At 38.9% G+C, this 23,147-nt stretch overlaps 1 protein-coding gene across 3 annotated transcripts; it reads right to left on the bottom strand.

The window, feature by feature from the left end:
- Nucleotides 1-1,870: 1,870 nt before the first annotated feature.
- On the bottom strand, nucleotides 1,871-22,915 carry LOC141511800 (uncharacterized). Of its 3 annotated transcripts, none has more exons than XM_074220841.1 (5): nucleotides 22,889-22,915; nucleotides 22,079-22,230; nucleotides 19,324-19,450; nucleotides 18,840-18,935; nucleotides 1,871-16,150 (listed from the first exon to the last, which is right to left on the bottom strand). In XM_074220841.1, exons 2-5 carry the CDS (start codon nucleotides 22,205-22,207, stop codon nucleotides 13,119-13,121), a joined length of 3,384 nt encoding a protein of 1,127 aa, XP_074076942.1. In that variant the 5' UTR covers nucleotides 22,208-22,230; nucleotides 22,889-22,915; the 3' UTR covers nucleotides 1,871-13,118. The 3 variants fall into 3 exon arrangements, with proteins under 3 accessions (XP_074076942.1, XP_074076936.1, XP_074076943.1); XM_074220835.1 differs by having other exon boundaries at nucleotides 22,079-22,304; nucleotides 22,889-22,906; XM_074220842.1 differs by lacking the exon at nucleotides 18,840-18,935 and having other exon boundaries at nucleotides 22,079-22,304; nucleotides 22,889-22,906.
- Nucleotides 22,916-23,147: the final 232 nt, after the last annotated feature.

Here is a 23,147-nt window from a genome sequence, read left to right as displayed (position 1 = left end):
TATTGATTATATTAATGAGGTCTGTGGTCTACTATGAATTCTCTGATGTTTAGTAAGGGAAGAATATGCATTTTAAAACTTTACCAAGGGGGTAGCTAGGTGGTGCAGTGGATAGAGTACCAGTCCTGGAGTCAGGAGTACCTGAGTTCAAATCCAACCTCAGACACATAATAATTACCTAGCTGTGTGGCCTTGGGCAAGTTGCTTAACCCCACTGCCTTGCAAAAATGTTAAAAATAAACTTTACCACATTACAGATACTCATAAGGTTTTTCCTCTTGTGTATATTCTCTAATGCTGAACAAGATTGGACTTGCTTGTGAAAGTCTTTCCACAGTGATTACAGTTTCTCTCCCATGTGGATTCTCTTATGTACAGCCAATTTGTTGTACTGTCAGAAACTATTTGCAAATTTAAACACATTTATCAGATTTCTGATGTTCAGTAAGATATAGCACAGATATAGCACAGATATAGATGCCCAAACTCAACTTAAAGGTCTATCCTTCTACTGGCACTCACTTATGATCTCCAGATCTATATCCCTGTGTCTGAAATCATATCTACTCTATCCCTACATAAATTTGGCATGTCAGATAGCTCTTCACTAGAAACCCCTCCTCCTAACCATCAGTATTATACAGTAAACACCTCCTTTGCCTAGGAGATTGTTGAACATCTCCAGAATTTTCATATAACAATTAGCTAGAGATTGTCACAGAAAAATCTCAAATTTTTACCATTATTTTTATCTTTCTCATGTTACTCAGGTGCTTTCACTTGAATGCAAAGAACCACAATTTTGGGATATATAACCACAATAATCCCAATTAACATATACAACTGAAAAATTCCTATGCAAACCACTCTATTGTGAGCCTGTTTAATTATTAATCATGCTTAAAATACAAATCATTACTTTCAGAATTATTTCCATTCATTAAAGCATCTTAGATGACTTTAAATCTTCGATGTTTATTAATTCCAAATGTAACAAAACAGTAATAATAGTAACACATTAATTACTAGATCTTCCAAAACAATCTTTTTATTCCTATATTATACATGAACCTATAGATCTAGAGCACATCTCAATATGTTGTTTAAAAATGTTAGGAGTCCCCAAGGGTCATGACTTTTGATATTTCCTCTTATTATCCCTACAAAGCAATCAATTATTAATTCCAGGCTTCAACATCTTTACAGTAATCTCAAATAGCTTATATTATAAAAGTAGAGGGGCAGTTAGGTGGTGCAGTGGATAAAGCACCAGCCCTGGAGTCAGGAGTACCTGAGTTCAAATCCAGTCTCAGACACTTAATAATTACCTAGCTGTGTGGCCTTGGGCAAGCCACTTAACCCCATTGCCTTGCAAAAAAACCAAACAAACAAACCCTATAAAAGTAGATCACATACCTTTCATCATCTTACTCATCAATAAGTTACCTAACTAGAGGTCACATAATTTTCAATTTCCCAACCATTCTTCAGAGCTCCTCATACTTACTCAATAGTATTGGAAGGTATCTTGCAGTCGGGATATGCTTTCCAATTTCCTAGCCACTATCCTTCTAAGCTTGCAATTAACATGGGGGAACAACTCTGCAATTTTAACTTCTTTAAAATTGAACATTTAATTATTAACCACATGAAACATAAGATTTCCATGCTGACTTCTTATTCACTTAAAACAAAAGAAAACAAAGTTCTCTTGATTAAGGCTAACCTTCTAACATAGAATCATTTACATTTTTGTTTTACAAATTTATTTACCTATTATTCTAAATACACTTCTATTTACAAAAAGAAAATGAGATTCTCTAAGAATTTTATCATATATATATGTATATATATATACATATATATATATGATATTTTCAGAACTAATGTGAACTCTTACCTATGCCAGGCAGTCTTACACTTATGTTGAAGGTCTTTAATAGATACATCTTTTCAAATGACAGATGTTAAGTTCCTTTAATCATATACATATATATATATGTCTTTCTTTCTCTGTGTGTGTATATACACATATTTATGCATTTATGTTTCACCTTCCATAAACACGAGTTGGAAAACAAAGTTTGTCACAAACTCTCTGGATCAAAAAAGACCTTGAGAGAGAGAGACAGATCACTGATAATGTATTCTCTGATTTTTCTCATAGGAAAGCTTTACAATTTTGATAGTAAAGGACTAGACCATTAGATGAAAGCTTGATTCATTTATTTCTTGTTACACCTCACAATTTTAAATTATCAAAATGTTTACTTTGAATCTGCTCTTTTAACAAAGTTTATAAATGACATGTAACACATTTCAATCTCATGTATATTCCTTTTACTCCCTAAAACTTTTGCAACACAGAAAATTTTTAAGACCAGATGTTTTTAAAAATCCCTTTTAATGATTAAAAGATTTTCTTAATACTTCACTTAACAATCTTATAAATTCCAAAAGTCATATCCAAAATAGCCTTAAATTATTTTCCTTTCAATACCAAAAGTTGCCTTTTTTGTTTCCCTTCCCTTCCCAAACTTCATTTGGTAACACTTATTTCCCTAGTCTTCACAAAACATTTCCCTTTCTCTGCTATGATTTAGTCTTCTTTCTCATTTCCTCCCTTCTGCTCCTCTTTCAGGGGGTCAAGATAGAAGCAAAGGTGAGCTGTGGAGGAAAGCAGGTGGAGGATGGAGTTTGGCAGCAGAGAATTACAGGGAGGAAGCAGAGGAGACAAAGCAAGTAAGGGATCCCATTGGTTGAAAGGGTGTTTTGGGTCTCATTAACATAAACTCTTAAAAATTTAGCTCCCCCATCCTTCATCTGTTCCCAATCCTGTTGTCTAGAGGAATATTTGTGGAAAGGGAGTTTTTACCAACTCATTTTGACTGGAGCTTTTTCATCTCAGTCCCTAATTCTGCTCCTGGATGAAGAGTAAATTTGTTCTCTGGTTCTTGCTAGTAAATCACTGCATCTCTGAACTCAGTCTGGTCAGCTTATGGGACACATGCCAACAAAACCTAGGCCAATTCCCTTCATTTTCTTGCCCTGGGTGTCTTAGTGCTGAGACCCAGGTGGCTGAGAATCCCCCATCAGAGATGTCCTCTTCAGAGTTTTTCTTAGTCAGTGTGCTGGGTCTCGAAACCTCAAGGCTCAACAGAACCTGCTCATTTAGTCACCCAAGCATGTTACCTAAGTCCCATGGGCACAAACTCACTGGAACTACAATTATTCTTTGTGGTTTCCTATCCCTCTTTAGAGTTTTTCATTCTTGATCTTAGTCTCCCTTCAGGCATCATTCTCATCAGAGGAGGGTTGCAGATATGATTTCAGTGGAATGTCCTACCAATTGGCCAAGGCTGGATAATGCCTCCCCCTTCAGAGAGGAGTCTGGGAATCTTGGTGGGAATTCCAAATTGTGTGGGATGATAACTGGAATCAAGAATTCAATGTGGGGCAGCTAGGTGGCACAGTGGATAGAGCATTGGCCTTGGAGTCAGGAGTACCTGAGTACAAATCCAGCCTCAGACACTTAACACTTAATAATCACCTAGCCCTGTGGCCTTGGGCAAGTCACTTAACCCCATTGCCTTGAAAAATCTAAAACAAAACAAAAACAAAAACAAGAATTCAGAGTGTGAGTGGGAGAGAAGAAAAGGTTTTAATTTTCTCATGGAAAAGGACATAGCCCCCATTGTTCAAGCAGCATTGACTAGGGAGTGACAAAAATAGAAACTCAAAGGTTTGCATTATCCTAATCCTACCTCTAAATTCTGTTTTATCCCTCATTAGCTGGTAAAACAAGCCCATAATCTTTTCACTGATACTAAACAACCACAACTGGTGCAAAGCCAATTCAATTCTCATTATCCTAATGATTCATAACTAATCTCTATCTTATTAGAAAGTTATAGCTTTCAAGCCCTTATTATAATTATTCATAGCTAATCTATAAAAGTGAACTTTATAAAACCTCCTTATGAGTTTCCTTTGACTAATTTTGAATGTATTCAATCAGAAAGCGGGCCACTCCTGTTCCCAGTCAAATTACCTCATTTCTGAGAAATCCAAGCTTGCTAAGAAACAGTACTGACCTTACTTGCAAAGTGAAAAAAAAGATAATGGTTTGTAAGAGTATTCTTGAGGAAACTTCACTGAAGGTCAACTCACATCTGATTTTTAAAAATTAGGGGAACTATTCCCCAGGGTCCTAGTGAAGTTCACTTGACTATATATATTATAGAAATTTTAATGCAAATGCCTTTTTATTATCCCCTTAATTATATCCAGCTATAAGGAAATCTGAATGGACATGAAGGTAAATTTCAACCCCCTGATTGGCAGTTTTAATTAATTTAAGTGGTAATGAATGGGTTAACTATATCCTGTAACATTTAAAAACCTATAATTGAAAGGAATTTTATTAAGTTTTTTGGTATTATGATAAGTGTGAAAATATTAATTTGAGATATTGGGCAATGTAGTAAAGGAAATATTGGAGAGGGAAATATGTTTCATAATTAATTGGATTGATCCCTGCACTGACCATGTAAGTTATGATGCCCTATGCCTCTATTCTCTATCTCTTGCTACTGTGTCTTCTTATTAATCAATAGAAATGCTGATGATTTATGTGAGTTTATTTCACATCCTGCAGTTTTGCTAAAGTTGCTAAAATGTTCATGTTGCTTTTAGATGATTTTCTATTATGCACAGATTCTAGCATTTCTGAAACATCTCAAGTATACGCTGTTATATCTAGAATACCTAATATTCTCACTCTGCCAAGAGTGAGTTTTATTTCCGCATTACATATTTTAATTCCTTCAATTTCTTTTTTCTTTTCTATTTGCTAAAGCTAACATTTCAAATACAATATTGAATAATATGAGTGATAATGGGATCCAGCTTCATAAGCATTCATTGATTAAAAACTGCTGTCAAAACTGGAAATAGTATAGCAGAAACTAAACATAGACTACCCTATACCAAGATAAAGTAGAAGTGGGTACAGGATTTAGACTTAAAAGGTGATACCATAAGCCAATGAGAAGAACAAGGAATAGTTTACCTCTCAGATCTATGGGAAAAGGAGCACTTTACTCACTGATTACCTTGGCAAGCTCCCACCTATCCCTCAAACACCTCCCCTCCTTGTCTGAGATTAAGACCCCCTTCTCAGTAGAAAGAATACCATGAAACTCTTTGGACATCATACTAAGGAGAATGCCCTGTAGTTTGAGGGTAAACTGAGGTTCCCTAGAGTACCATTTATAGTTCCAAATTCAGATTGGATAGAGCAATTTGTCCTAAACTGAATGATAATGGAGTATCATTTCAAGCAACATATGTATCCTTAGTAGGATAAGGATATTTTGCTGTTTGACCTTGTTTCAGGAGGTCAGACCTTAATATAAAATACTTAAAATTTGGTAAGGAGGCAATATGTTTAAAAACTATAAGAATCATAAAAGAGTAATTGGATCAAAATCATGCTGTTGGGTCTCTGAAAGCAAACAGCCTGTCAAATTGATAGATGCATAATGATTTTTCTATGTATGATTATTTGGAAATGCATTGAACTGAGTTGATGTTAATTGACTGGCAATCATTTTAGTTTACATTTTAAATCCAAAATACTATTTATCTTTTTCTAATATTTCTTGTATTACCCCCGGGTAAAGAAGTTTAATGTCAGATTTCACTCAGCTCAATGACTGGTCAGGGTCATTAACCTCATGATGTACCTGCAGGTAGACACCATCAGCCACAGGGGGAAGGCAGTCTTTGTAATGTGTGTGTGTGTGTGTATATATATATATATATATATATATATATACACACACACACACACAACACACACATATATGTATGTATATTTCAACTAACAATCTCCTCTTACATTATGTGGAAGACAAATAATCAGACACCCCACCTTCCTCAAACTTAACATCCTTAATGACCTATCCATAGGAATTACCTCAATATCCCTAACTCAAAGTGATCTACAAAGATTATCAGTTTTATATCTCTTCCTGAATTTTTTTTCTCTTCTCTCTTCCTGGGAGGGTGGTTTCCTTGAAGTTAGAGCACTGTTTTCCTAGATCTTGAGATCAACACACCAGAGGCTAAATTTCTAACTAGTCAGGCAAGGTGACCTGATCTGAAGCCAAGTAGTCTCTAAATTAATCTTCAGAAAAATTAGGGGCAACTAGACGGAGCATGGATAGAGCACAGACCTTGGAATCAGGAGGACAGGAGTTCAAATCCAGCTTATGACACAAACCAGCTGTGTGAACTTGGACAAGTTACTTAACCCTGATTGTCCCACATCCAGGGCCATCTCTACTTGTCCTGGTTCATATCTGGCCACTAGACCCAGATATCTCTGGAGGAGAAATTCAGGCTAGTGACTTAACTCAGCACCCCCTCACTCAAATCTAATTCATGTGTTTGTCATGGCATCACCTCCCTGATGTTGTGGTCTTCTTTGAAATGAAGAACAAGCAACAATGAAAAATTATTATTGCTTTTACAGTTGCAAATTTTAAAATGAGAGTGATGCAATTAAACCCTTACTAAATTAACCCTTCTTTAGATCTTGATGCTGTGGAATGATGAATTAAACTAGTTGAGAATATGGTTCTAGTATTAAAAACTATTTCATTGGGCATATTTTGTTTTAAAACAAATAATGATAATAATGTCATTTAAGAAAAATACCAACACATTTCAAATTCTCAGGAATTTTTGACAGAAACAGAACACATGCCTGAGGAATGTGTTTTCCTTGGAAATGAAATCTTCCCAGGCTTCAATAGAAGCTAAATAAAGTTGTTTGATTAATTCTAAGTAACTAAGAGCTTTCCCAGTTCTAAGGGGATGGGTAGGGGGCTAGTTTTTTAGAAGTTTGAAATGAGCTGTCTTGGGGGTGTCTTTCACTGGGTACTTATAGTCTTCCTTCATAGTTTCAAAGATAAATGGATAGCAGTCGCCAGATGATAAATGCAACATCCCTACAAAATCGCAGCGTATACCCATCTTAGTTAGTTAGTTCCTTTAAGCTATCGCTGCCCAGATCATGTTCTTGAAATTAGTTTATTAGGACATTTGCATTTCTTCAGTCATGAAGGGGGGGGGATGATGCTTAGAACAAGCAGGGTGACGAAGAAAAATGGCTCATAATTAGGAATGGTGATATTTCTGCTATTTGTAAATACCACATATATATAACCTTTTGATGTTATAGCTTGCTTACTGTAATAAGAGCTCTTCAAATGATAAAAATGAGTTCATTGTCACAATGAAATAAGTGATTTTAATTGAGGAAAATCTGCTAGAGTATTGAAAACTCTAATGATATTTTGAAAAGTTACCTGGGTTGTTTGGTTTTTTTTTTCTTCCTCCTTAGAGAACTTTTCCACTTAAATGCCATAAGATATTTGTCAGAGATGTTTTAAATTGTGATGGCCATGCACTAATTTAATCAAAACTTTATAAGAAAATTGTTTGACTTAACATCTGAAAGTTTTGTGACTACAGAGATATATTGCATATATGTGTTTATTTGTAATATATACATATATATGTATATATATATACACACACTTCACATCTATATGTATTTATACCCCCAAATATATTTTAGTGTACCCTCCCCAATAGCTACTTACTGTCTTGTAAAGGAATTATATTTTTGAAAAGGGAAAAAAAAGAAGTTTGAAGTGATTTTTATCTGATACATTTTCTGGCCATTGGTGATATAAAAAATATAAAACTGCATATGGAATAATCTTGAACAAAATGATTATTTTTCATGTCAAAATAAAATAATAACTAAGTTTTTACCACTATTACTGGTCAAGGGCATTTTTCTTAGCTAAAATGAGGAATAGAATGTGTCCTCCTTAGACTTTGAAAGGAAAACTTGTCCTGCCCTCTATAGTCCAGAAAAGAACTTTACAATTCGAAGAGTGTTTGCCCTGCCCTCTTAAACTCAGACTCCCTCAAGCCAAATAGCATTGGAGGTTGGTCCTCTTTGATATCAAAAAATGAATGCTCTCCAGGCAAGTTTATTCTTCTTATGAAGATTCTATTCTTATGGATATTCTGTTCCCTCCCCTAGTTGCTGTTGTGAAAGTAATAATTTTTCATAACTATACTGTAATAGAAGACTAATTCAGTTTAGAGAAAACTAAATCTTAGATCAGGTCATGATGCCTTACTAGTTTAAGCCCCTAATGCGTTGCTCACAATATCTATTCCCAGGAAGAGACAAGAGAAGAATTCAGGAAGAGATATAAAAATGATAACCTTTAAAGACTGGATTCAGTTAGAGATATTGAGCAAATTCCTATGTATGGGCCATTAAGGATATTAAGGATGTTTTTCCATTTTCTAACTTCTGTATGGCCATCACAGATTTGCTGGGAAGAGCATGAATTGAAAACTTTACACATTCTAAATCTTCATAAGGTTTTTCTTTTGTGTGTATTCACTGATACTGAAAAAGACTGGGCTTTTTTGAGTGTGCTTCCTCAAAAGGTTCTCCCCTGTGTACATTCTCTGGAGAACATCCAAATTCTGTCCAAGAAAAATGAGAAGAGGTCACTGGGCTTTTCTTGGTGTTCAAGATGAGAGGGGCTATGCCAGAGCTCCAAAAATATTGAAACACTGACTGGATGTAAGCACACAAGCTTTGTTCTATTAAAAATTATCTCTACATATATGTACTTTATTTTTTTAAAAAAAGTAAAGAAACCTTTCTGGGAGTGTGGAGCCCATATTTGAAATGCTTTAGGATGTGCTCAAGTTTGGGTTACAAGGAATCCTCACATCATGAAACAGTGGTGGTTTGGTGAGTTCTCATGAAATCATCAAATGTTGATTTCAAATTTCTTTTTTTTTTTAGGTTTTTTTTTTTTTGCAAGGCAAACGGGGTTAAGTGGCTTGCCCAAGGCCACAGAGCTAGGTAATTATTAAGTGTCTGAGACCAGATTTGAACCCAGGTACTCCTGACTCCAGGGCCGGTGCTTTATCCACTGCGCCACCTAGCTGCCCCAAATGTTGATTTCAGAAAAAAGAATGGAAGCTGAAAATTTTATTCTGCCATTAACTATTTTTCAGTTAGAAACTGCAGAAATAACCTTTTTTTATATATTTTTTTAAATAGGAATATATGTATTGGGAATTAAGGACCTAAATCTGGTTTGATTTCATAAAACATTTAGTTCTGAAGGGAAATGTAACAGGATGACATAAATTAAGAAAGGTATTAAAGCTATGTCATCACCTTTTTAATTAGAGAACCATATATCATTTTCTGTGCATTTCTAAATATAAATATTATTTTAATTTGATAGATTTTTAAGTTGAAAATGCATAATTTGAATTGTGATATTGTGATATTCCTGAAGGATCAAATATTAAGAAGCATTGGTCAGTAATTGGGGGTTTAACAATGGTGATACAAACAAATAGACTGAATGAATTAAGAAGAATTGCATTTCTTATGTATTCTTATTGCTTATTGTAAGCAAAGTTTTTTGTTAGTTTTTTGGCTATAACTAATGCATTTCATAAGATTAAGTACAAAGAGGGGCGGCTAGGTGGCGCAGTGGATAAAGCACCGGCCCTGGAGTCAGGAGTAGCTGGGTTCAAATGTGGTCTCAGACACTTAATAATTACCTAGCTGTGTGGCCTTGGGCAAGCCACTTAACCCCATTTGCCTTGCAAAAACCAAAAAAGAAAAAAAGAAAAAGAAAAAGAAAAAAAAGATCAAGTACAAAGAAAATCTTGTAATAATAAAAAAGAATATTTAGAACATGTCATAAATCTTTATCAGGAATTTTCTGTAAGTTAATCTGATGGGCATTTAAGAATTTTAGCCATCTGATTTTTGTCATTCTCATTAACTTAATTGCTAATGAAACAGTTAATCATGTGATGTCACTCTTTAAAGTCAATCTTTGAAACAAATTTGACTTAAGGTTTTTTGTCCAGAAGAAAAGTGGTAAATTGGTTATTTTGAGCTTATGGAGAATATAGTAGAGGAATTTTGGAAAGGAAAAATGTTTAAATTATTTCCCCTGCATTGACCACAGTTTAAATTGCTAAAAGTAATATATAGGCCTATCCCCATCCCACTGTTCAGGTTCTTAAGATGAGGTCAATCAACTTTTAGTTCCTTAATTGCCTCATTTCTGAACTTTAGTCTAACCTTGTTGCAAGAGCAAGGGCAGTGTTGTAAAATACTTTCAAAATCCTTGCATGGAAAGGGAAATAATTGTGTAATTTAAATTGTCAAACAAGTTCCCTCTAAGAACAATATATTTATATAAGATAGAAGATAGGCATTAAATTTGTCGGTCTGTATGACCAAAGAAAAAATTATATTTGGGTAAATCTTAGACCTTAGTAAACTTTGCATTTCTGATAAGAAAATTTAGTTAGGTATTGTCTTAAACCAACAGACATTTCCTTTTGTAAATACCCTTCAATTCAAGGAAAGTGGTAATTGGGATTTACTGCATGTGAAAAACTTTGTGGGATTACTTTATAATGCAGAAAATAAATTTTATAGCAATTTATGGTTGATGTATTTCAATTTTAAGATTTTTTTTGCTTTAAGATTGTGTAAGAGATGTATCACTCTACAATTTCTCATTTAATTTATTGACCTTTTTAAACATCAAGAATATTTATTTGTTTTAAAAAACTCAGATGGTTTTGTAAAAAGTTTTGTTATCTGATTTCTATAAACTCTAGTAAATTTCCAAATCTGTAAGCTAATTTATTGTCATAATATGATGATATTGCTTATGGCTGTCATAGAAGTTTCTATTTTTCTCAAGGTTATTGTTTGTGAAACAATAAGCTATTAGGGTAATAGTAAAAGCATTTAAAATTTGCAAATATAAAAGTTTTTGTTGCTTTGATTCAAATTTATTCTATAGCATATTTAAGAGTTACTTTAGTGTTATGAGTTTATGACATATCAGATTAAATTGCTGAGAAATCTCATTTTCTTTTTAGGATTGGTATAAGATTTTTCATATAGCATTATAATAGTTTTATATTTTGAAATGTCAGTTGCAATTCTGTAATAATCAAAAAATAATTATAGATAATGTTCTCAACCTCATATATAAGTTGGGTTATTATTCTTTAAAACAATTATTGCTGGGTTTTTTCTTTTAGTATTCATTTTTTTCTCTTTCCATTTTCAGCAAAGATATCTAGGTATTCTCACTATATAAACTCTTTTTATACATCTCAAATTTAGACTATCTCTAGAAATACATACAAGTGTTTCAGAATCAGCTTTTAAAAGGATTCTGGATACAATGGTGTATTTTGTTGTAAAATCACCTGTGAAACCTGGATAAAATTTTGTGATTTTTCCCCTGTGATGTTTTTCTTATTGTTAACATGGAAATCACTGACATTTTATGATTCTTTAGATTATAACTTTAGTGTTGAATCTGTCTGATTATAGGAAGTTGATGTCCATGACTTCATAGGACTGAAAAATGGCCTTCTACCTGGAATTTGAAGTCCAGGTTTCAAAGAAATGCTAGTAGGTCACACTCTATAGAAGCCAGAAAACCCAATGGGGGTTGGACACTGCAGGTCAAAGGCTCCATGGGATTAGATTTGAAAGGGTCATTTTCAACAATTTCTGAGATTGGATTCTTTCCAACTTAGTTTCTGAAAATGTGGCATTTGGAAAGTGTCTCTCCTGGCAGACTTAAAGTCTGACTTTACGCATTTGACTTCTTACATAACCTGTGTCTGGAACAGACATCAAAATGTTGTAGGGAACATGTCCATTTATGTCCCTGATCTTTATGATAAATTGCTATAATAATTCAGGTGATCAATATTAAAATGAATATAGAAATTTTAAGTCATCTAAATTCTTATAGCCAGCCAAGCTAGTGGGAGATTTTGGCATAACTTTTGCAGAGGAATTTTTATTGTTATGAAAGTTTCTTTTTCTTTTTCTTTTTCTTTTTTTTGCTAGGCAATGGGGTTAAGTGGCTTGCCCAAGGCCACACAGCTAGGTAATTATCAAGTGTCTGAGACCGGATTTGAACCCAGGTACTCCTGACTCCAAGGCCGGTGCTTTATCCACTGCGCCACCTAGCTGCCCGAAAGTTTATTTTACTTAAGTGTAAAAGCATCCTCCAAATGGGAAACAACAACAAAAAAATAATAATGCAAATATCTATTTGTAAATGAATTTTCTGTGAATATCAATAGGGCATTTGGCAAATCAAATTGCAAATCATGAGGATCTAAAGAATTCCATAATTTCTTTTTCTAGCAATTGAAATAATTGGTTTTGACTTGCTTAAAATGTTCTCTAAAGTTCTTTCATAAGAAAGGAAAATCTCTACAAGTAACCAGATTGAAGAAATCTCTGAAACAACATTTGAAGTCATAGAACTGCACCAGATAACTCCAGATGAAATGGACCTGAATTTCTCCCTTTGCTATTTTCTGTTTCTTAACTGACTAATTTATTTAACCAAGAGGGGACTGACCTCTTTTGATCTCTGAAATTTGCCTTTTATTTGTACAATGTAATTGTATTTACTCACTTTACTTACTGTTTTAGACCTTCCTTACATTGCCTAGTCACGTCTCTTGACAAAACTAGGTCCCAAAGATGTCATCCTTCTTCTTACATGCCCATAGATCTAAAGAAAAGGCTATGTGATCAAAATGGGGGAATGTCTAAGTGTGACACTCTTTAACTCTATATTTCTGATCAAAGACTGTTTTAGCAGTCTCTAATTGAGGAAAGTCTAAATGTTAGCCTCGGCCCTCCACAAGTCTGTATCTCTCCAGTGATAATGAAGGCAGGATCTGTCTGTGTGAAACAGCCTAGTCCACCTCTGATTACATTTGCAAGTTTGGGCTTTCACAAAGGGAGTAAAGACCACCAAGAGAAAGCAGGAAACTGGTCAGGTTATCACTATAAGTGAGTGAATAAATTCTTATACTTGTGATATGTTGGAAAGGAAGAAATCCCAATGTTTTATGTCAATATTATAAGTGATTACAACAAAAAAAGAGCAATTCAAAAGAGAAGACAATAGTTCTGTTGCAGATCAGATCTTTGTCAGTTCTCTAAATTCAGCAAGTTTCTCCCCAGTGTGGATTTTCTGATGCTGAGTAAAACTGGAGCCACGAATGAAAGTCTTTCCACACTGATTACACTCATAAGGTTTGTTCCCAGTGTGTATTTTCTGATGTTCAGCAAGATGAGAGCTCTGTGTGAAAATCTTTCCACACTGATTACATTCATAAGGTTTCTCCCCAGTGTGGATTCTCTGATGTACAGCAAGACTGGAACTCTCTCTGAAAGTCTTTCCACATTGATTACATTCATAAGGTTTCTCCCCAGTGTGGATTCTCTGATGTACAGCAAGATGGGAGCTCCGTCTGAAAGTCTTTCCACACTGATTACACACATAAGGTTTGTCGCCAGTGTGGATTCTCTGATGTACAGCAAGACTGGAGCCCAGCCTGAAAGTCTTTCCACATTGATTACATTCATAAGGTTTCTCCCCAGTGTGAATTCTCTGGTGTATATTAAGATGGTATCTCTCTCTGAAAGTCTTTCCACACTGATCACATTCATGAGGTTTCTCTCCAGTATGGATTCTCTGATGCACAGCAAGACTGGAGCCATGAATGAAAGTCTTTCCACACTGATTACATTCATAACACTTCTCTCCAGTGTGGAGTCTCTGATGTATATTAAGATGGGAGCTCTCTCTGAACGTCTTTCCACACTGACTACATTGATAAGGTTTCTCCCCAGTGTGGATTCTCTTATGTCCAGCAAGACTGGAGCCACGAATGAAAGTCTTTCCACACTGATTACATTCATAACGTTTCTCCCCAGTGTGAATTTTCTGATGTTCAGCAAGATGGGAGCTCTGTGTGAAAATCTTTCCACACTGATTACATTCATAAGGTTTCTCCCCTGTGTGGATTCTCTGATGTACGGCAAGACTGGAGCTCATTCTGAATGTCTTTCCACACTGATTACACTGATAAGGTTTCTCCCCAGTGTGGATTCTACGATGTACAGCAAGACCAGAGCTGTGTGTGAAAATCTTTCCACACTGATTACATTCATAAGGTTTCTCCCCTGTGTGGATTCTCTGATGTATAGTAAGACTGGAGCCATGAATGAAAGTCTTTCCACATTGATTACATTCATAAGGTTTCTCCATATTGTGGATTCTCTGATGGACAGCAAGACTGGAGCTCTGTGTGAAAATCTTTCCACATGGATTACATTCATAAGGTTTCTCTCCAGTGTGGATTCTCTGATGTCCAGCAAGACTGGAGCCACGAATGAAAGTCTTTCCACACTGATTACATTCATAAGGCTTCTCCCCAGTGTGGATTCTCTGATGTACATTAAGATGGGAGCTTTCTCTGAAAGTCTTTCCACACTGATTACATTCATAAGGCTTCTCCCCAGTGTGGATTCTCTGATGTACAGCAAGATGGGAGCTACGTCTGAAAGTCTTTCCACACTGATTACATTCATAAGGTTTCTCCCCAGTGTGGATTCTCACATGTTCAGCAAGATGGGAGCTCCGTCTGAAAGTCTTTCCACATTGTTTACATTCATAAGGTTTCTCTCCAGTGTGGATTCTCTGATGTACAGCAAGAATGCGATTTGTTGTGAATGTCTTTCCACACTGATTACATTCATAAGGCTTCTCTCCAGTGTGAATTCTCTGATGAACAGCAAGACTGGAGTTCTCTCTGAAAGGCTTTCCACACTGATTACATTCATAAGGTTTCTCTGCAGTGTGGATTCTCTGATGTCCAGCAAGAATGCGGTTTGTTGTGAATGCTCTTCCACATTGATTACATTGGAAAGGCTTCTCCCCAGTGTGGATTCTCCGATGTTCAGCAAGGATTCGATTTGTTGTGAATGCCCTTCCACATTGTTTACATTCATAAGGTTTCTGCCCAAGGTGGGTTCTCTGATGTTCAGCAAGGATATGGTTTGTTGTGAATGCCCTTCCACACTGATTACATTCATAAGGTTTCTCTCCAGTGTGGATTCTCTGATGTTCAGCAAGACCGGAACGTTGTCTATAAGTCTTTCCACACTGATTACATTGATAAGGTTTCTCCCCAGTGTGGATTCTCTGATGTACAGAAAGATGGGAGTTCAGTCGGAATGTCTTTCCACAGTGATTACATTCATAAGGTTTGTCTCCAGTGTGGATTCTCTGATGTACAGCAAGGTGGGAGCTCCATCTGAATGCTTTTCCACACTGCTTACATTCATAAGGTTTCTCCCCAGTGTGGATTCTCTGATGTCCAGCAAGACTGGAAGCACGAATGAAAGTCTTTCCACACTGATTACATTCATAGTGCTTCTCCCCAGTGTGGATTCTCTGATGTATATTAAGATGGGAGCTCTCTCTGAAAGTCTTTCCACACTGACTACATTGATAAGGTTTCTCCCCAGTGTGGATTCTTTTATGTCCAGCAAGACTGGAGCCACGAATGAAAGTCTTTCCACAGTGATTACATTCATAATGCTTCTCCCCAGTGTGGATTTTCTGATGTTCAGAAAGATGGGAGTTCTGTGTGAAAATCTTTCCACACTGATTACATTCATATGGCTTCTCCCCAGTGTGGATTCTCTGATGTACAGCAAGACTGGAACTCAGTCTGAAAGTCTTTCCACACTGATTACATTCAAAAGGTTTCTCCCCAGTATGGATTCTATGATGTACAGAAAGACTGGAGCTCTGTGTGAAAATCTTTCCACACTGATTACATGTATAGCGTTTCTCTGCCTGATGTACAGAAAGGTTGACCCTTCTTGTAAAAGTCCTTCCATGTGTATTATATCCATAATATTTTTCCCTAGTGTGGAATCTCTCATGTTTAGCAAGTTTACCTTTTTTATAGAACATTTTCCCACATTGATTATATTCATATGGCTTCTCTGCAATGGGAATTCTCTTATATAGAGCACAGATTTCTCTCCAAGTGTATTCATAGGACATATCATTGATGAATCTTTGCTTCTGAGTTTTTTCCTCTAAAAGCCTCATCTCCGCAGTTTTCTCTTTGACTTCAAGTCTGATCTCTCCTTCTAAAGGATACAAATATTACATAGACAAACACAGCCACACATACATCCATATATAATCATATTCCCTTCCCTCTACTGGCAGAATGCTGACTAATTTACATTCTGTTACCCCAGACAAAGAAAAAATTCTTCAAACTTAAATGGTCAGAATCAATCATTAGAAAATTTCATTAGCTCACACTAGATCACTTGATGAGTCACAATCACATTGGATCCAAAACAAGAATCTGTTGTGACACAGGCAGGACTAGCATTCTCATTACATTCACAACGCAGGCCATGAATTATGACTGAGTGACTTCACCCAAATATCAGCAGCTGAGATTGGAACTCAAACATTGTGACTGGGCATGCTTTATCCATAGTAACAGACAAATTGGCTCTACTTTGAATCTTGCTGCTTCACATTACTGTGCTTGGGAAAGATAGTTATTAATTCTGTGTAAAAAATTATCTTACAATGTCTAAAATATAGATATTTAATAAAATAAATTACTTATATAGAACACTAGTTCAAAAAATGCATGTCATTTCCCATTTATGAAAATCTGTCTCATAAAGGAAGTTGAATCTATCATCTTTTAGGTGCACTAAAAAATTTGGGGTACACATCTCAGCTGGGCCCTCCTTTTGACAAAGCAATCTTCTGACATCTCCCTGACTCCCTAGGACATTCAGCAAAGCAGCTTTTCAAGGAATTGTACAGCATGCCTCCCTATGATTCCTCTTGCAGAACTCCCCATTCAGTGACACACAAAACCACTGAAGTCACTGGCACCCTAAGCAGCAAAGAAAAGGCCCAATTTTGTTACAAAGACATTTTTTCCTTTCTGATAACAAGTATGGTTTCCACCATAACAAGATTCTGTCTGCAATGATTGCAAATCATTGCAATCAGGTCTCTAAAGTTTTAAGAGATCATTAAGTGATGACATCATAGACTATGTCAGACTAAGTACCCCATATCCTTTCCACTTGACATTAAATTATTTCCATACTTTCTAAACTTCCATGTGCAAAATCTCATTGACATGCACAGAACCTCCTTACTGGGAACCATCACACACTTCTATTATTATTTGGCTCCCTGGAAGTCTCTCCAAGGAATTGTTTGGTAATACAGATTAGCCATTCAGTAGAGTTTCAGTAAGGATGTAGCTGGATTGCCAGAAGGAGAAAAGAGAAAGTGAAATCTGAAGAAATTCTATCCTTACAGAGGTGATTTTAAGAATAAATGGTTTGAAAAATATTAACAAAGCAACATGTAAAATTGACCTTCCAGCTCATTTAGCATTATCAATACACAACTTGTCATGAGCCAAGATGAAAATCTTGTATTTAGTAAACAGCAGTTCGTTGTATTGACTAGAAAGGGAGCTAAAAACAAAATCAAAAAGAAAATATACATTTCGAACCCATAGCAAGAGCTTGTCCAATTTTTCTTCTATTTTTAACTCATGCATCTGTGGGGGTTTTTTGCAGTGTTTTGTTAAAAAAAAAATTGGAATACCAGTGGTAGTACAATGAACAACATGCTTGGACTCAAGTCAAGATGACCCAAATTTTCTAATCTTGTGGCCTTGGTCAAAGACCTCTGTTTTTCTCAGTTTCTTCATCTGTCATATGGGCATAATAGTAGCACATAACTCCTAGTTTTATTATGAGAATTCAATGAGATAATATTTATAAAATGCATGGCATATTCCCTCCCTGCCCACCTCCATCTCTATGTAAATACTAGGCAGTTGGTACAATGCATAGGGCACCAAGTCTGAAGTTAAGAAGACTTATACTCCTTACATCAAATATGGCCTTCTAACCTTAATAGCTGTATGATCCCAATTAAATCTCTTAACCCTTCTCATTAACTCATCTGTAAAATGAGCTGGAAAGGAAATGGCAAATGACTCCAGTATCTTTGTCAAAAACTCTAAGTGGGAGGGCTGCTAGGTGGCACAGTGGATAGAGCACCAGTCCTGGAGTCAAGTGGGACCTGAGTTCAAATCCAGCCTCAGACACATTATAATTCCCTAGCTATGTGGCCTTGGGCAAGTCACTTAACCCCACTGCCATGCAAAAACTAAAAAAAACCCGAACAACCTCTAAATGGGGTCACAAAGTGTAAGAAATGACTAGAAACTGAACAACAAAATGTGTGTTATTATTATTATCATTCTGTTGATTTCTGTTCTTTCCTCCCCAATTCTGCTCACCTTCTAAAACTATTATTACAGTGATTCCTCTTTCCTTATGTCCCTGTTGAACTAAATGTATTTACAACTGGATCAGCTAAGTGTGAAGGTCATGATCTACTGCTTCTTCTCATACCATCTCCATGTTTGTATACCAGACTGTGAGCTTAGATAGCAGCAATTGATTGCTTTTGCCTTTCTTTGCATGCTCAGAGACCACACAAGGGTTAAAAGATAGAAGGTGCTTAATCAATGATTGACAAATTGACTGAGTCCAGGGCTGACACCAAACACTGGGCTCTATTTTATCAAATGGGAAAACTCAGGCCGCTCACTGTTTCAGGGACTAGCCCAGGATGTCACTGCCAAAAGATTATCTGAAAAAGAATTCCAAGGCAGGTTTTCCTGCCCCCCCCCCCAATCTAGCACTTGCTTCACCATAAAACAGAGAAGCCTCTAGTAAACATCTCTCATCTACCTGCTTTTGCCACACTCACCTAGGCAGGGGCTTCTTGGGACTTGTTGTTCCAGCATCCAGGGTGCTCCCCTTTCCTCAAAATAAGAGATCATATCATCTCTGGGAACTGGAAGCCCTGGACATGAGGAACCATTTAGGGATGAGCTTGTAGAAAAATTTGTAATTTAATTCTCTTTAGGGAAAGGGTCACATGGATACTGAAACAGGTATCTGTTCTCCCCATTGGAGCTGATAAATCAAGCGGTAATTAGCCTAAATAGCCTGTGAAATGAGTTCCATATCTGAGATGCTGCTCCACTGATTTGATCTGTGACCTGAAAGTACCTAGATTTTCAGAAGCAACAAAGGAAATGCTCAGATTCCTTTTATAAGACAATGGACATCAAGGGGACCTTGCCCCTGACACAGGAGACCAGAATTTTTCTCTTTCTACTAACTGATAAATGCTCCAGACCCTGCATTCTAGAGAATAGAGGCTCAATTAGGAGGGGAAACATCCTTACCCACGGAGACTAGGTTCCATACATTCTCCAACATGACCTCTCTGTACAACTCCTTCTGAGGATGGTCCAAGAGGTTCCATTCCTCCTGGGTGAACTCCACAGTCACATCCTTCAATGTCACCATCTCCTAAAGTATCAAAAGTATAGGATGGAGAGTTACAGGACACATCCATATTCCCCTGGTCTAAAAAAATCATCAATTTGGGAGGAACCTGAAGCACAGAGAAGGGATTTCAATGTGGGTCACACCCTTGACCAGTGTCAAAGTCAACACTTGAAATCATGGGCAAGAACAGCCTAATGATTAATCAGAAAAAAGAGCTGAGAAATGTATTCCTTTGGAATCCTAGAGAATTGATGTGTTCCATCTCTGAAGTAGGTTTATTTGTAGAGGAGAAAGGAAGAAAATGACCTGATAGGCATGATATCACACAAAAAAAAAAATCTGTGAAGAATTTGTGAGAAGCTGGCAAATACAGGGTATTCTGGGGGTGAGTGGAGAGTTTTATATGCTCTCTTATTTAACAAAGTTAATGAACAGATTTAGTTTGCTTCCTGAATGTCAGAAATGATATCTTCTCTGAATAAAAAGACGCAGAAGATTATAAGATTGTGTTGGTGAGAATCTGAATGATATGAGGTAGTTTGAAGGCAAGTGAATTGGAGTGATCTGGTTCTTTCACAGAGGGCTGGAGGTCATTTTATATATTTTGTTACAAAGAAAGAAGAGTTTGAATGATAGAGAAGGGAAGCTTGCTTCATTAATTAAAAAAAGCAATTTTAATTACTTTGGGTTCTGTTTGAGCCAATTCATCAGAAAAATGTTGCCAGTATTTTAAGAGAAAGACATGATCTCAACATTTCCCTAGAAGGATAGAACCTCAGGAGAACAAGAGACAAGAGAATGAGTTAATAAGCAATTGATAGACCACATACAGGAGAGATTGGCCACATCTAAAATACCCTGATACTTGGGAGGGATCATCTCTATTTCTCAAGAACTATATGTCAGCATATGGGCTTAGAAAGGATGATCTTCCAGTTCCATCATAAGGGTAGGATTCACTTTATCCTTTTAATTCTTGAACTCAATTCCAGCAGATTAAACTTTAAAAATTTGCAAATATCTAGATGCAGACATGTTTTTCAAATCCTTATTCTTTATCTTAGGTGGCACTGATTACTATTTAAGTTTCTTGTTATTTTAATATTCACATGAATGGGAAAACTTTTTCATTTCCCTGACATCTCTGGCTCAAAAGCTGAATTGGGGGCAGCTAGGTGGCCCAGTGAATAGAGCACTGGCTTTGGGGGCAGGATGACCTGAGTTCAGATTTGACCTCAGATACTTAATATTTAGCTGTGTGACCTTGGGCAAATCATTTAACCCCATTGCCTGGCCAAAAAACAAAAAGCTGTGTGGAATTCTTTCCAAATTCATTGAACTCCTGCATCTTTCTCATGAGCCTCACTCTCATGAAGATCACAAGCAGATTCTGTCCCTCCTTCTCCATCCAGGGTCTACATCCTGGTCTAGTCATCTCTTTACCAGATCAACTTGCAAGTGACCTTGGGAGATCATAGAGATCCAAAGGCCTTAATGAATAAGGGGAGGCACACTAGAAAACACCTGAATTTAGGAGTCATCCTTATTCTGACACAGATGATCTCATTCTTATTGTCAAGTCTTATTTTGTCCTTGCTTCTCCAAGAAAACCATGACCTCAGGAAGTTGACCCTAAGACAGGCAAGTAAATTGGATTCAAATGAGGGGAGGGCAAAGACAAATAAGGGACAATGTCTAAGGTGCCTCAGATGGTCCCCATTGGGTTGCTATGACCAGGCTTAACTCCCTTTCCACTCATCGTCCTCTCTGCCCTAGAGACATTGGCCTCCAAGCTGACCCTTGACTAGGACCCCCCTTCACCTGATTGTGCCATTCCAAGGGCTCCCAGGTCTGGGAAACTATCTCCTCACCAGGCCTCTTGGCTTCCTTCAGGTTTTCAGCTAACATTCCTCTTTCTGACAAAGTGATTTCCTTGGTCCCTAAAGCTGGCAGAGTCTTCAGTCTCAAAGAACCTCCCATGCTCTCTATGTAGGGCTGGTTTGGACACAGCGGCTGCCAGGATCTCTGCCCCAGTAGACTGGGAGTTCCCTGGGGGCAGGCATGTTCCTTTGTGGCCAATGATTGGAACAGTGCTGGCACACAGTAGGGCCTTTCTGAATCCTTACTGACTAAGAACTTGTAAGGGAGAGGGATTCAGAGAGGTCTGAGAAGGCTGGGGGCCCTGAGGCAGGAGGACATGAGCAGCCCCAGGAGGCCACTGTCTGCTCCGCTGACTGCACTGCCAAGCACAGGAGCTGGGGAGGCCTTCAGGGCTCTGCCCACAAGACTCTGTGAGAAGGGGTTTCCTGAACCTTCAGTTGTCACGAGGGACAATTTGGTCACTAGAATCTCCCCACCCCCATCCCTGCTGGGCAGGCCGGACGTGGTCATCCTTGGCAGTCAGCTGCAATGAGAGGTGGGGGTGGGTGCAGCAACGGGGGAGGTGAGGGGGAAGTGCTAGACCCCAGGGGCCACTGCTGAAGGCCGAAAGCAGAGAGCCGGCGAGTCCTACTGGATTTGATCTCATGTCTATTTTTATAAGAAAATGATCCATCAACGAGGCACCGGCAACTTCCCAGAGCATCCGCTATGTGTAGGGATGTGGCCTCACCGGCTGATGTTGCCCAAATCTGGAAGGACTGCACTCACCTGCGTTGGAGGTTGGAGGGTCCCGGGGGCCCTTCCCTCCGGGCTTCCCACTTGGCCCAGGCCTTGGTCCCCGGTGGGCTGGGCTGGGAAGGCACGAGGATTCCAGAAGAGGAGAGAGGGGGGATCCATGTTCCTCTGAGCGGGAGGCTGGTCTGAGGAATGATGGGGGGGGGTCCCCACAAGAGTTAGGAAGGCCCAGGCCCCGTCCTCGGGGCACAGACCCCACCTACAGGGGGAGAAATTCGGCCAGACTTGACAGGAAGATCCCCCCTCTCCTGCCTCCGCTCCTGCCCATCCTTCCTGAGACCCAGGGGGCAGAGCCCCTCCGCAGGACCCCCACTAACACCCACACCTTAGCTAGAGGCAGATCTAGAAGGTTCCGGGGGGGAGGGAAGCCGGGGAGGGGGGCCTCTGGGCGGGACCGGGGGCCACAGCCTGGGGGCTCCCAGAGAAGGGGGGCCAGAGGGAAGAGAAGCTGCCCCGGCCCGGCAGGGAGGTCCAGGACCCTGGACAGGGGCGGCGGGCCCCGGGGACGCGGGAGCCGCGGAGGATCCGGGGACCCCCGGGGGCACGGAGGCTTGGAACCCCGAAAGGGAGACTGCAGCCCCGGGGGCTGCCGGGAAGCAGGCGGGGGCCGGGCCCGATGGGGGGGCGGGAAGGGGGAGCTGGGGACCCCTCCAGGGGCCCTGGGGGGCCAAGGGAAATGTGGGGAGGGGGCCCGCCGTGGGGGAAGTGATGGGGGGCTGGAGAGGAGTCGGGGGGGCTCCGGAAGCCGAGGAACACTCGGGAGGGGGCGGGGCTCGGGCCTACCTGGGGGCGCCCAGCGCCGCGCGGGCGCCGGGGAGGGGGAGGGGCGGCGGCAGAGCACTCTGGGAGAGCCGCGCCGGCCCCGCCCACGGGCCGCCGCTCCAATCACAGCCCGGGCTGCGGCCCCAGGCCCCGCCCCTCCCTCCCAAGCCACGCCCCTGGGTCCCGCCTCCCGGGTCCGAAACTCGGCCCCTCCCTGTCCGGGGCCAAACCGCTGCTCATTGGCCCCGGGAGTGGGGGGCCGGGGGGGGCACTGGGGGGC

The sequence above is a fragment of the Macrotis lagotis genome, chromosome 1 (assembly GCF_037893015.1).
Source record: "Macrotis lagotis isolate mMagLag1 chromosome 1, bilby.v1.9.chrom.fasta, whole genome shotgun sequence".
In the NCBI taxonomy this organism is placed as follows: Eukaryota; Metazoa; Chordata; class Mammalia; order Peramelemorphia; family Peramelidae; genus Macrotis; species Macrotis lagotis.
Note: the sequence above shows the minus strand (reverse complement) of the source record. Positions and strands in the feature narration are given on the sequence as shown.